General features: G+C 38.9%; 1 protein-coding gene across 2 annotated transcripts in view; it reads right to left on the bottom strand.

Moving 5' to 3' along the window:
• The window catches only part of LOC134541960 (lachesin-like), an 84,373-nt gene extending 78,237 nt beyond the window's left edge, over window positions 1-6,136 (bottom strand). The window contains exon 1 of one of the 2 annotated variants that reach the window (XM_063385760.1): window positions 5,802-6,136. In XM_063385760.1, the coding sequence (XP_063241830.1) occupies window positions 5,802-5,874 (73 nt within the window). In that variant the 5' untranslated portion in view covers window positions 5,875-6,136. The remainder of the gene's footprint in view (window positions 1-5,801) is intronic. The other variant, XM_063385848.1, reaches the window with a different exon arrangement.
• Window positions 6,137-15,347: the final 9,211 nt, after the last annotated feature.

Genomic DNA, 15,347 nt, shown 5'->3' with positions numbered 1-15,347 from the left:
GTGTCTTTTATGTAGCAGGTAATTCCCTTGGATCAGTTGGAGACTGAGCAGCTACGAGTTCTACTCGCTGTCCCCGAGATCGCCGAGCGAGTCGGTAGCCGAGGCGCAGCAGGTGAGTCTGGCGGCGGGCGCCGGGTGTTCTGCAGAGACGAGCGGTCGAGGCAGCGAAGACGTCGCGGAGCGAGTACGGACAGCGAGTGTCCACTCGCTGCGAGGACTCGCCTGCGCAGCCGCACGACATTGACGCCTTAATACAAGGCGAGTGACTTTTTAATCTAAACGCACTGCTGCGAGCGGATATAAGCTAGGACATTCATACCAAGGAAAAAAAAAAAAACGTATAAATAGTTAATCATCGTCTCATATTTCATGTTATAATTTTTTGTGGTCGCAAATTTGCAAATATTTATACTATACATAATTTTCTCAGGTTTGCAAGAAATAATTTTCTAATTTTACATATTGTTTGTAATGAAATGATTTTGTGATAGTATTTGAAAAATGTCGCTTTCACTAACTTGTATGTTGTGTATAAATTTATGACAGCTGAGGCATTTAATAAAGTTCGGACTTAATAAAAGTTCAGATGAACTGTAATATTATATTGTGCAGCCTTAATTATATTTTCAGTATGTTTAAAGCAAAGGCCTTAAGTTTTTCAGAAATATCTTATACCAGTAATATTTAAAGCCAAAGGTCTTTTTAAAATAATCTGTATTTAAACTTATATTTGCAGGTGTGTAACAACTTATTATTTTGTGTTCACAGAAAGTCAATCGTTCATGAGTACTGCTGTACTACGAAGAGACCAAGTTTATGAACCAGAGAACACCTGTTCAATGTTTATGTTTTAAAATTTAGTTTGAAAATAAAATTATATGAACGCGAAACAATTCTCTCGCTCGTTAAAAAAAAAAAACTGCCGTCCATTGTTACGTCTCCCGGGGTACAGCACTGGGCAAGAGTGCAAAATTAATAATCATGCCTAAAGGAAGCCAGCAAGGCGGTGCCTGATTCATTTTTATTGAATTATCACTATTTTGTATGGATACAAAGAAGGAGTGAAATGAAATCTATAATTTAATTGATAAATTTACTTTTATTTGCACTCATTCATTCAAATATGTTTATTACTTTAACGAAGAGATTATTTTAACTATAACTTTTATACATGTTTGCTATTTAACTTCTTCCAATCTGTGTTATTCCGTTAAGGATAGGACGATGATAGGAAAACTAGGAAACAAATGGGAGTGTTTCAAGTTTAACGTGCCTCGAAAAAGTCAAATCGATGGTTGTTCCAATCGAGTGAAAGAGAGATAGATGCGGCTCAAGCGTACAATGAGCGTAACGGGACACAACGTAACGGGATAATGTGCGTTACGGGACACTTTTTCGTGCGTGCAGCCGGCGTTCATCGATTTATTAGACGTCACGCCAAAAAGATAATATCTTCGCTAAAATTTCCAGGAAAAATTTGAGAAAGCCCGAGAAGTGTATCGTGGAGGGGGGGGGGGGGGAGTATGTCTTAACAGACGCCACTACGCGCGGCGGGCAGAAGACAGCCGAAGACAGCCGAAGACCCGCCCATGCACTCAGCCAGTCCAGCGGTGAGACAATACCGCAAGATCTCGGTGAGGGATGGTCAGGAGGGGGAGGATGGGATACCGACTTCCCCTCACTCTTTCATTCCTCACACCGGGAACGGCGCGAGGCGTTCCGGTTTTGGTGGCGAGGGGCGAGGGGAACCCAGGGTTACGATCCTTCGCAGCTCCTGTGCTGCGGGAATTAACGAAGTTTACCTCCCCCACCGCCCCCTTGAGAAATTTGCTGCGTTGCACATGACTTCAGAGTAAAATGATCCATACGTGGTTATGCTCAAATAAAGGCACTGGATTATTTTAGGCTACTCTGGGAACCAACATAAAAAATGTGTCAAACATGTCCACGATAAATTATTTCTTTGGCTATATTGTTATCTGATAATTTTTTTTTAAAAAACAAAATGAACCACAAGAGTTGCTTAACATCAATCAATTATGTGTATAAATTATATGTATTAATTATAAGTATACTATTACGAGCAAGCTAGAGGCGAGGCAAAGAGGCAGGGCAGCGGGCCGGCTAGCCGGCCCGTTATCCCACGAGCGGGACTCAGTTTATTAGTGCGACACGCCTAATCGGATTATCAATGGCGCTTCGCTACCATACCCTCCACCCCCCGGCTAAGTCATACCTCAGCGCATTCCCATTGAACTCTTTGAGGCTCTGGAAGGTTCGGCACGTTACCAGACACCCCCCCCCCGCCCTGCGTGAAGTGGCGTTACTAGGACGCCATTGTTCTGGGAGCTTCGGGTCTCAAGTCGTCTCTAATGACGCGACACTTCAGAGGGGTGCGAGAAATTTCCAGAAGGGGGCTGAGTGGTATAAAAACAGCGATGACAGCCTCCGAGGTAGTGAAGTAAAGAGGGCGAATGACTTCTTGGTGAGGAGTGTCGAGCCATGTTGAGCGGAGACTGGTGCATCGTGACTTGAGTAATGCGGGCAGTGTGTTGGGACAGAGGTGCGAGGTAAGAGACGACCAGTAGGAAGCGCTAGAGTTGGGAAGGGGGGTGCTGTAAACTGGTGACTTAATGAAATGTGATTAATTTGTGACCAGACTTTGCATTTTTCTATTTTAACTAATAGTGTAAATATAAGGTTAAAATTTAAGTTGTATGTAATTACTCATGGTATCCTTTTCGAACATGTTTTCCCACTCGTTTCAACAATAAGATCAACATTGATTGATGTTACTTCTAAATTTGCACTCTCTACATTGTAAGTGTTAGCGTTACTAAGAGCAAGCAGTTAGTTTTGAGGGAGATGTGGTAGGACGGAACTTGTCATTTAAAAATAGATTTTGAATTGGAAGAAATAATGCCAAAAGGTAAGAATTGAGAAAGGCGAATTAACAAGATCCTTTCTAGAACAAATTTTAAATATTCCACATCTGAACTTCCTTATAATTTAGATTAGCTTGCTTGGGTCTGGAGCATGACATATTTAAGCAATGGAGTCATGTTTGGTGCAAACGAAAGAAAGATTGATGTGGAATATTATTTTTCCCTCCTATTTTTCTTCTTATTTTTACAGTTTATAATATTAAAATTAGTTTATACAAAATGGAGTAGAGTGCCAAATGATCAAATTTAATGGTTATAACTTTGGTATATTTCTCTGTTAATCGATAACGGCACGAGTTTTAAATGAAGCGCAAAAAAAGCTGATTTTCCCCCCTTTCCACAAGTCAGAGTTGAAACTGAGTCTCCCGTGCAGTGAATTCAGTGAACGCAGCTGAGTGCACAGAAACTTATATGCTTAGAAAGATCCGTTCTAAACCGAGAGGCAATCATTATTGCCTCCAAGGTCTTCGCACAAGCAGCACTGAAAGCCCAGTCCATATTTTTCGCCAGCGTGTTACATCCAAAATGCACATTACCAGCATAATTTATGACTGGCGAATGCATGAGAGACATGACCAAGCATTAAAAAAAGCGTTTTGATGTGTAAGTTCATGTACAGTCCCAAGGCATAAAATGGACCCGGTAATGCTGGTCAGAATTATTTATTCAACACATTGATACAATCACAGAAGTTAGGTAAGTACCTACCTTATATAACTTAGAAAATTCTAGAAATTTGTATTTGTTTGTGTCATTTATAATTTAAAGGACATTCAGAACCGATATATATTCATATTAATGGTCAACTTTAAAACAATTAAAAATAAATAAATAAATTATTTTACGAATTCCCATTTATTATAATTTGTCGCAGATTTAAAAACTACCTAGCTGATGTTAATTTTATAATTAATAGAAAAGTATAAACACGCCAGCTTTCTAGAGTAATCGATTTTCCGTAATAATTTTGTCTTCATATTTGGTTTACAAACTTTTTCCCCTGCAATAAGTAACGTGCGTGGAATAAACACGTGCATTTAATGACAGGCCTGATAATTACTACTCCTTTGCGCTCCGGCTGTATTACTATTATTGGAACTGACTTTACCAAAACATTTTTGGTTCATTTTCTGTTCGTATGATTAACAGTATACTCATAATATTATAGTTAATATATCTTTGTAGAAAACTAAAACTGACTTAGCTACTTTTGTCTTTGTGTAGTTTTAATTTTAAACTTATAAATTTTCTAGCATAATTTGTGAAAGAAAATTTGCTTATGAAATCAATTTTCTTGTCTGTGTGTATATTAGGTATCTGTGTATATGTGTGCTTTCTTCCTGCTCTACCAATTACGACGAAACTACATGTCTAGGCTATTTTCAGCTTATATATTTGAATATTTAGTATTTGGACAAAATTTGTTTGCAAACAAACTAAAGGAAAAATTCGATACAAACTTGTGATATACTCTCTGCGTTTTAATAAATATAATAACGTAAAGTTCTTTTCATGATTTTGTTTTATGGTTTTATTTATTTTTTGATTATTTTATTGTTTAGTAAAATACCCCGTAAGCTTTATTGTTACTTAAATTAATTTTTCTGAAATTTTTTACCTAGTTATTTATCAACTTTTGTATATTTTGTTAAGATTTGATTGAAAACACTAACAGTCAAGTCCTCAAAACAAAATTAAAGAAAACCTAAACCAAGCATTGCATCGAAAAATACGATAGAAATATATTTGATATATTTGATTTCTTTATAAATTGCAATTAATTTTAATCGACGATCCAAACCATTTACATTTTTTAGAACCTAATATGTTGTACTAATTTTTCTGTAAACTAACTTGAGTTAAAATTTCTATTAAATAACTTTTAAACTTTGCTCAATATGAACAACTTTCGTAAACTTTGGTTGAATAACTCTAGCATTTTACTTAAGGCCTAAATTACGCAAGGTGAAATATATATTCAAAAATATTATTTACATCTAAACAACTAAACAAATGGTTGATATCCCGTAAATTTATAACATATTGTACAATCTTTCTATCCAAACATTATAAAATCAAATTTTTACTTTTCAGTACGTTCTAAATGAAAACTCTTGAAGTGAAAAAAATGTTGATACTTCTTTAATATTATTTTTGGTACTGATTCCATAAGTAGTCAATAAATGATATCTCCATACAAACAATTTTCTTAAAAACACCTTAAAATAAATTTAATTATTTTTAAGAATTGACTTAAATATTTACCAATTATTTTAAAACTTATGCGCGTTTCTTACCATTTTTTTTTAAAAAGGTCGACTTTAAGAAAATTTGTAACCATCATTTCAAAATATTTTCTTGATAAAAGCTTATCTTACAGAATTTTTATTTAACATTAACAAACATTTTGTTAGAATGCAAAATTTGATTCTCGTGAATAAATCCTAAAACATTTGGGATTTATACTAAAGTGGTCTTTTAGTACTTAACGTGTAGAAACCCCGAATTACCACAACGCCGATATACACTAACGCCGAAAAATGTCATTGCAGGACTACCACAAAGGTTAGGTTAGGTTAGGCTAGGATAGGATAGGCTAAGCTAGGATAGGCTAGGTTAGGTTAGGTTAGGTTATACTACGCTCGGTTAGGTTAGGTTAGGTAAGGTTAGGTTTTATTGTGGTATTTCGGCGTTAAGGTACATTTAAGAAACACACACAAATTCATTCAGTTGTATTTCGGCGTTGTGGTGCACAGCAGTTTTCTAGCTGTCGGCGTTGTGGTCAATTTTGACATTCGACGTTATGGTATTTCGGCGTTGTGGTAACGACCCATGGACAACTAAGGCAGCACCCACCTGGCAGACAGTGGCCCGCGCCGCACACCAGCGCCAGCAGCAGCCAGCGCGGCGCGAAGGTCGGCGCGCTCATGTCTTCAGCAGGTCCTCCACCAGGAGTAGTGGGTTCCGTCAGCGACGACACCCGCTGGCCGTCTCACGTCCCGCGGGGCGAGACGACGGGGCGACCGCCGCCGCCATCTGCCGGGACGACTGAAGACAACCCCCCGGTAGCACACAATGTTGTTCCGCTCAACGCGTGGACGTCATTCGCGCGCGGGCTGCGAACCCCGCGACTGTGCTGCCCGGACTGAGGACAACACTCGCTCGGACTTCTAGGCCTGCCCCTTTCCCCCCTGCGCCCCAATCAACCCCTTTTCCATAACAAACCCTCCCTTCTCCCGCGCGACACGTGCAGTCCTGCGCAGAGCGCTCCTCCGAGACCGTGCACGATAGTTATCTCAGCGTGTACCATAAATGTAGGGTTCTGTACCATAAATGTAGGGTTCTGTACCATAAACGTTACATGTTTACGGTACACACTATTCATTAGAGCGTCCAATTTTGGTGCTTTTTTTTTTAAACATTTTTTAATCCCTCCTTAATTTGTAAATTATATATTCCTGCTGATTATCATACTTTTTTTTAATGGAGTCAAGTGATCGAATTATGATCGATTTATGGATGTATAGACGTCTCTATCTTATTTCACAATTATTATGAGGCTTTCATGAAAAAAAAGGAGCCAGCAAGCTTACGTTTCTGGTTTTTTTTTCCGTAACAGGTTTCACGCAAACATTTGACTTACTACAAAAATAGTTCGAAGTACATAGATATTTTGTTCATCTAACATTACTAGGTGAAACTTTGGACGATTGGCGACTAGGTAAATAAATAATTTTAGATCGGGTATGTGTCGTAAAATACATTATCTGTGTGTCCACCCCGCCAGCAGTGATAGCGCTCATTTCCAGTCGAGTTACCAGCGTGGAGAGAGCTGCGTTGGGCGCTCACTTGAGTGATACATTTGAAATTGCCACCAAAAATAGTCTGGTCGCAAGCGAGATAAACAAAAAACTACAAAAAATACCTCGATAAATATTGTTCTTTCCCGTCTCTACTGAATTCCGGATGGCACATAAATGTATAAACGCTCTGATATAAACGCTTTGATATAAAAACTCGGATATGAACGCTTTGGTATAAACGCTCTGATATAAACGCTGTGATATAAACGCTCTGATATAAACACTCTGATATAAACGCTCTGATATAAACGCTCTGATATGAACGCTCTGATATAAACGCTAGGATATAAACAATCTGGTATAAATGCTTTGGTATAAACGCTCTAATAATAACGCTCTGATAAAAACGCTCTGATATGAACGCTCTGATATAAACACTCTGATATGAACGCTCTGATATAAACGCTCTGATATAAACGCTTTGATAGTACACCGTTACATAACGAAACTATGTATTGCCGGCTAACAACGCACACAAAAAAAAAAGGAGGATCCATGTGATTACGATTGGGAAGTTTTTTTTAATTTACCAGATTAATGTTTCAGTTTATGTTTTAAAAAAAGTAGATTAATGTACTCAAAGGTGAAGATGCACACAGGTCGACCTCGTAGTCCGCTCGGTCACACTGGAATACAAAACATTTTTAAGATAGTTAGCAAGCGCAAATCTCGCCATATACCTGCAGCAGTTGTGTCCAGCGGACAAGCTAGGTTTTGCTATCCTTCATCGACCACAGTACATCAGTACATATCGTGAAATGCCATACAGAAATTACGTTGTTATTGCGGTAAAAAAGGATGTTTATGAGGTGAAATGAATTAAAGTTAGGGGCATGCAGATTTCGCGAAAATATTTCGAAACTCACTGTTAGTTAAAACACTGTAGCATCGTCTGTGTTTCGTGATTGGGTTAGTTTATCCCAGATACATATCGATTGTAACAACACCAATCACAGTGATTCAGTGTGGAAGTAAACTAGTCCTGAGTGGCTTGGTCAAATAAGACAACGACTTCTCTCGCAGATGGCTGCCAATCACAAGGAAGAAAGCACAGGTATGGGTATAACTTTGTTGCAGTCTAATAGGCGTTCAGGTCTTTTCGCGAAAAATGTCTGCCCCTAATTAAAGTGTAATGTAGTAGGCTAGCAGGTACTCGGGGCTTGATTGTTGCCGATATGTTACTGTAGATTGTCGAAAGCTGGGAGAATATTAAGGGTCCCACCAAGTCAGGGGTGTATGTGTGTTAGTGAGGCGGGATGATAAGCGCGACGCTCGCTGGTGCTTCTAGCGCGGTGTATCCTCTGGACTGGCTCGCAGTCTTCTCGTCGTGCATGGGACAACTGTGAGATCTTAGCGGTGACCATAACTTTATGTGGCGGGGAAACGAAGATAACGGCGTGATGCAAGTCACTTGGTGCTTTCGAGATCTGAAACCAGGTGTTTCTTGTCTAGAAATTGTTCTGAAAACACTCGTTACATCCTTAATTCACTCCCGTAAAAGTAACGACGTACGGAAACAGAACCACTGATAGCTAGAGACATGCAACATTCGCGGATTCATTTCGCGATAGGCTAGCATCAAAACAAACATACCTTCGTACCGCTTCTGCGATTGGCCCACATTTTATCCGGGGAACTGTGAGCCAATGGGAAACACTAAACCAAGAAAGTGCCGAATTACGGACAGCCTAGTTGAGACGTCTCACGCGTCAGTAGCCAATGAACAGGTTTCACTTCCGCGAGTATTTAAAGGACTGTGGAGTCTATCCTAGAGGTCAATGAATCCGCGAATTTTGCAGGTCTCTAGCAGCTAAATCCTCAGCTTAACGTAAACAGACACCACTCGGATATATTGAGAAGGCTTCGTATCGTCTGGTTTGTTCTGAAGCTCTGCTCACGGCATGCATGCTCGCGGGGTGACGAACCCCCTTAACGGAATGATGTCCTGGAGCCTGGGTTCGCATCCCCGTGGAAGCAGTTTCAGCTGCGCTGCCTCACCGAGCGTGCCTGTCTGCCAGTGTTCGTCAGTTGGTTCGGCCGGTTTTCCGAGACTAAGACATGGCTTCTTGAAGTATTTTTGGGCCCACGGGCTACATAGTAGATGTCAAAGTGTATTACCAACATGCCTACATTGACTGTGAGAGCTAATGCATGTAGAGACCTGCAAAATTCGCGGGTTCAATGACCTCCAGGATAGACTCTACTACACTCTACACACTCGGGCAAATGCCACCTGTTCATTGGCTGCTGACTTGTGAGTCGTCTCGACTGAGTGTCTGTGATTCGACACTTCTATGAGCGAGGGTCTCTAATTGGCCCTCAGTCCTCCAGATTAACAGTGAACCAATGGTAGAAGCAGCGCTAAGGTATATATATTTGAATTGTAGCATATCACGAAATGAATCCGCGATTTTTGCAGGTCTCTATGCATAAGCAATTATCAGGCAAACAAACCAGTGGAAATAAATTCATTTTATTTTGGTAGCCACGTATTTTGAGACGTGAAAAAACCAGAAATTTTGCACCTTCTCCCCATTAATACAGAACATTCTTTTTGTTTTATTACAAAAAGAGCATTAAGTGTTATTCGCAAAGTTTAATTTTTTTAAAAGTTAACTTATTTGCTGAGGGGGCTACAAATTACGAGCGTTACGAAAATTCCGACAGCATGAGGGGAATAGTTAGGAACGTAGGGGAACCGGTATACGTAGGAGGAGAGTGCATTAGCGGTGACGCCACTCCAACGCATGCACCAGCGGTCGAATGGGAAGATGGCAAGGGAGGATTAGGTACGTAACGTAGTATTTACGTAACGTAAATGTTAGTTGTAACGACTGGAAGGGGAGTCGCCAGGGTTGAGGTAAAAATGACGCAACAGTAATGCTTCGGAATTCTCGTAACGCTGCTTGTGTTCATATCCTACTCAGTTTTTGACGTGACAACGTCTAATAAATCGATGAACGCCGGCTGCACGCACGAAATATGTCCCGTTACGCACATTGTTCCGTTACGCTGTGTCCCGTTACGCTCATTGTTCCGTTACGCTGTGTTCCGTTACGCTGTCGGCGAGTGCAGTAATAATAGGTTATGTTACAATTGACTAAAAAATTATGGTGATTCATATAATTGATGATAGATATTTTATTACATTTATTTATATGAAAAATTGTTCATAATTATATTTAAACTTTATAGCTAAACGCCAACTTTTAAAATTAATTACAAGTCATCTACACGTGAACTGTTTCGTCGACTGTTTATAAAGTGAAGTGAAAAGTTAATGTGGTTTTCATTGTTTATTACAACAACAATTTCGGCAATAAAGGTTAATTATTCTTGCATTTTAAAAATCTGATTACTAGTATAATTTAAAGTATTTAGTCTTTTATTATTAAAATAAAAATGATTCAATTTTATTCATAAAAGTATGAAATCATTTCATCAATGTTTTGTTATAACGTTATCACGTTAAACTTTCGTTCGTAAACCGACTTTACAGATAGCCTAACCAATTTTTTTTTAAGTTTGAGAATATACCCGTATACTTAATAATCTCAATTATTATATCTTGTTGAATAAAAAATACTAATAATTTATCACTACCTATCTATACATAATAAGAAAGAAGTTTCACTTCTGTCGCGCTTTTACTAAAAAATTAGTCGTCAACCATTTGGATTAACATTATGAGCCTAAAACTTTGGATTTTAACTTCGAGCTCGAGTTTTTTTTTTGCTAGTAACACATGTCACACAAAATATGGTTTCAGTTTCCAATGTAAGTGTCACACTGCTATATTTCCCTCCTTGGATAGAGGAAGATATGGATAGAGGCAAGATTATGTATATGGTGAATTTCGATAAAACCTAAATAACAGTGAAATTAAGTCAATACACCATTAAACACAGAAAAGGAAGTCAGTACACCGCCAAACACCAAAATGGAAGTCAATGACACAACATAACACTGAAATGCAGTGAAATTCACCTCAATTACCTCATTATAGCTATTAAAATGTACGATTTATTTAATAAATCTTTAGTTTAGGGTTTTATTAAAAAATGTGTACTAAGTAAAAAACATTATTTAGTTTCTATCAATGATTTTTTAAAGTAAAGTAAATAAAAGCAGTCTCTAGCTGTCACCATACAGTCATAGGTAAAGGCATATAGAGAAACAGTACAATAAAATTAATATTTATAACGATTTTGGGCTTTTAACATTGCATAAATTTTGTTGTTGATTATTGCATGTTTTAGTTACAGATTTATATTTAACTTACTCTTACAATATATAAAGCAGTATTGCTTAATATACACATTTGAAGTGACATCGTTGAAGCAGTTGTGCGCCGGAAATTAGGTATTTCGGCAGGTTTTTTTAAAAATTTTTATTATAATTTAAAATTATTTTTGGAAATTTTATTTTCCATATAATTTGGTTACAATTGGGTGATTTACACTTTGTTAGGCTGGTGTACTCTACTTAGTTAAACTTTGCTGCAGTGGCCCAAGGCACCTTTTCTTAGGGGCCAATCTGATATTTTGCAAGTCTAAAGACGTCGTTAGCAGCCCGGATGACATTTCTCCCGCTTGCAGTCACGTCCGTGGTCTGTAACATTATTTCCCTGCATGACTAAATTTGCACACAACAGCTCTGGACGAGTTGTTACCACTTCTCAGAGACCAGCTTACAACAGCTCTTCCCGTCACTCATAGAAAGTCACGTTAGGACGCTCTTTCCCAGCCTCGTTGCGTTTATTGTCCACCCTCACCTCCCAATCCCCCCCTTTTTTGGTTCTCAGAATTTAGCCCAGGATCATTTCCCTGACGGTAACTCGCCAGGCAGTGGCCTACTTCAAGGACGATTTGCCACAGAAAAAATATTTGCAAATATGGACCACACACGACATCTAGTGGCCGAAATAGTAACTTCTGCACTTGTCGTCAGCTAGTGGAGCTAACGCCCGCGACACCTGGTGGCGACATTGCTAACCTTCCGCTTTCCTTCCCCTGTAGGCCGCCAGAGAGCAGCACCGACTGCGCCATTAGCCCCAGGCTGTAGCAGACGTCTCGGGCGAGTCGATCCCTTTTTGTTTCAGACGCCCCTCAACAGGTAGCGCTAAATTCTGCCAGTGCTACCAACTTCGAGATATCTAAGTCAGAGTTTTTTTATGATTCCCCACTCGGTGAACTTCGGAACTTTTCGGTCCGGACGCCCAAGTCCCCCCCCCCCCCTCCCATATATTGAGTGAGTTATTACTTTTAATTAAGAGACGCGGCCTCTCCGGGGACTCTTCGCGTCGCGATTCCAGACGGACTGTTTTAGGTTATCGGCGGATCGGCGAGACGCACAGCAAGACTTCTGTCCGGCCGTAACCGACGATGTAGTCAATAAGACAAGGGATGCTATCCCTATAAATTCTTTAAGTAGTTTAGTCCGTCTGTACAGTACACAGCATAGTAGTTATTTTTTTAATTTTTTTTGTTGAAATTATCGAAATGTCCGCGACTCCCGCGTTTCCGCGATCTTCAGATCCGGACTTGCTACGCTTCAGACCCTAGAAGCCAACTTCCCTGTCTGGTGAGTTACTATCAGCTTTATTCCCCGACCTCCCCTTATCTTTTTGCGGGCATTTTCTGCCCAGTTTTCTAACTGTCTGTGTACCAGTTCTGATCATGTTTGATTCGGACTGTTCACAGACAGGGTCCAAGAACCGGATGAGGAACTAGCCACATTTTCACTCCCTCTCCAGCAAACAAGTGCCCTGACACCACGTCGACTGCTGAACTCCGGCCAGAGATCATCAGACCTCCGGTCCTACTGTATTATGAACATTTTGGAACAACATTTAATTACTACGTTCGAAGAAATAAGAACTATATAAAACTTTCGATCTGGACTTTTACCATCTGAATTGGGATTGTTTATCCGCTTTGTATTTTTTTAAATTTAATTGAGTTTGTTTATTTATATTAAGTGAATCCTTTAATAATTAATTTAGGGCCGGCCCATATATTTTTAACATATGAGAGAATTCTTTCAACTTTGTAATTGGAATTATACTTTAACACTTTTAATACCTCTTATACTTTTGCCTCTCATTCAACTGTTATAAGTTTTATCATTTAAATAAATATGGAGTAATTATATTCAGACGGAATCACACCTTGTTTCTGTTCATTCCTCATGTCCTTGTGAAACTAAAAGATCCACTGTTGCAGCAGTGTGTAATGTCGTTGGTAATATTTATGTATTTGATCTGATTTACCTACACTGCCTCAACGTAACAAAAATGGTAGCATTTATCGTGATTAACTTTCTATCTGCTTTGTTTTGATTTATGAGCATTGTTGTAACAGTTGATAAATGTAATTTTTCTTGGTATGTACTTATTATTTCACGAAATTTGCTTTTATATAATACAGTAAAATCTTAGCTCTATCTACGGGCAGTGCGGTGTGCGGACGTAGTAATCACGTGGCGAGTGTGACGAGTGTGGCGAGAGTGGTGAGTGTGGTGATATTGGTGAGTGTGGTGAGATTGGCGAGTATGGCGAGTGTGACGTGTGTGGCGAGAGTGGTAAGTGTGGCGAGTGTGACGAGTGTGGCGAGAGTGGCGAGTGAGTTGATATTGGTGAGTGTGGCGATATTGGTGAGTGTGGCGATATTGGTGAGTGTGATCTTATTACAAGAACCCTATGTATTACGTGGGCAAGTTGCAGGAATCCATGGTTTAATATATGCAATAGGAGATAATCCGAAATCGGCAATTTGGATTAGAAATGAAACTCTAACTACGATGTTACTCTCCGGCATTTCTAATGAACATCATGTTTGCATGATCATGCAGATGAGGATGATGAAAATATACGTTATCTCATCCTATTTTCAATTCTCAGATCCTATTGAAGTACATATTGATAAGCTTAATTCAATATTGGATACAATTGGACATGAAAATATAATAATTGGTGCAGACACAAATGCAAAATCTTATTTTTGGAATTCACCAGTGAATGACGAAAAAGGTGAGATCATGAACGATTTTATCATGGAAAGAGATCTATATGTTATTAATGATGATCCATTAACAGGAACATATCTATCACCAGCAACTAATACTGAGACTTTCATTGATGTGACATTGACTGATAACAACATGAAAGAAAGAGTCAATGAATGGAAGATTCATCTGGACAGTTCAAGTGACCACAGATTGATGACTTATGAAATCCAATTGCAAAGAACTGAGATGCCTCCCATAATAATAAGTCCACGGTACATACATAAGAACGCGGATTGGAAGAAGTTTGATGAATTAATAACAAGCAAAATAAATGAATTATCACATGAAGAAGATGTATATAACTCCGCAGAAGCACTCGCCATGAGATTAACAATTATATTACAGAATATCTGTGAGAAATGCTTTAGGAAACAAACGAAAATTATTCCTGGAAATCCCTGGTGGGATGTTGAATTAGAAGAAACTAGAAGAGATCTGGAAAGACTAAGAAGAATCATGAAGAGAGCGGCAAATGGATTTTATAAACTTTTAATTTTACAACAGTACAGAATAAGGAGAAAGAAATATAAGAAAGATATTTTATTAAAGAAGAAGGTATACTGGGAAAAACTTGTCCTTAACAAGGGGAATATGGACCCTTGGGGATATGTGTACAAGGTGATGGCTGGCAAAGTACGAAGTTCTTTTGAAATCCCTGGGATGATGATGGCAAATAGACAAATTACTGACATTACAGAAAATTTGGAAACTATTCTACATGATTTACTACCTAATGACAACCCAGATGAAGATACGAATATTCAAAAGATGAAGAGAGAAGCGATGAAAGAACTGCCTGATACAGAAGACACAGTTTCTTTCACCATCCAAGAGCTTGACAAGATCATTAAAGAGTTAAAACCACGAAAAGCACCAGGTAAAGATAATATAACAACTGAGTTAATTTGGCGAGCTTACCCTCGAATCAAGGAAGTACTGTTACATCTGTATAATTTATGCTTATCTTCAGGAACATTTCCAAAAATATGGAAGGAAGGAGTTCTCAAAATCATATACAAGGGAAATGCTAAGGACCCGAAATTAACTAAGTCATACCGGCCTTTAACTATGCTGCCTAACATGGGAAAAATTTATGAGCGGCTCATTAATGCAAGACTAACAGCTTATTTGGAAGTAATACAGGGAATAGATAAACAGCAGTATGGCTTCAGAAGAGGGTATAGTACAGAAAAAGCGCTATACGATGTAAATCAATATATTAAAAACCTACAAGAAAAATATGTGCTTGGAGTGACGATAGATATAGCAGGAGCATTCGACCACGCTTGGTGGCCTCAAGTATTATGGCGCTTAAAGAATCTTAACACACCTAAGAACCTGTATGCCGCCATAAGGGGCTTTCTGCAAGATAGAAAGTGTGAATGTCGATTGGGCCACATAGTTGTGGAAAAGAAGCTCTCCATGGGCTGTCCTCAGGGTTCAGTCCTTGGTCCGCTACTATGGAATATAA

This window comes from Bacillus rossius, chromosome 1, assembly GCF_032445375.1.
Source record: "Bacillus rossius redtenbacheri isolate Brsri chromosome 1, Brsri_v3, whole genome shotgun sequence".
In the NCBI taxonomy this organism is placed as follows: Eukaryota; Metazoa; Arthropoda; class Insecta; order Phasmatodea; family Bacillidae; genus Bacillus; species Bacillus rossius.
The sequence above is the reverse complement of the archived record's forward strand: the minus strand, read 5'-3'. Positions and strand labels throughout refer to the sequence as shown.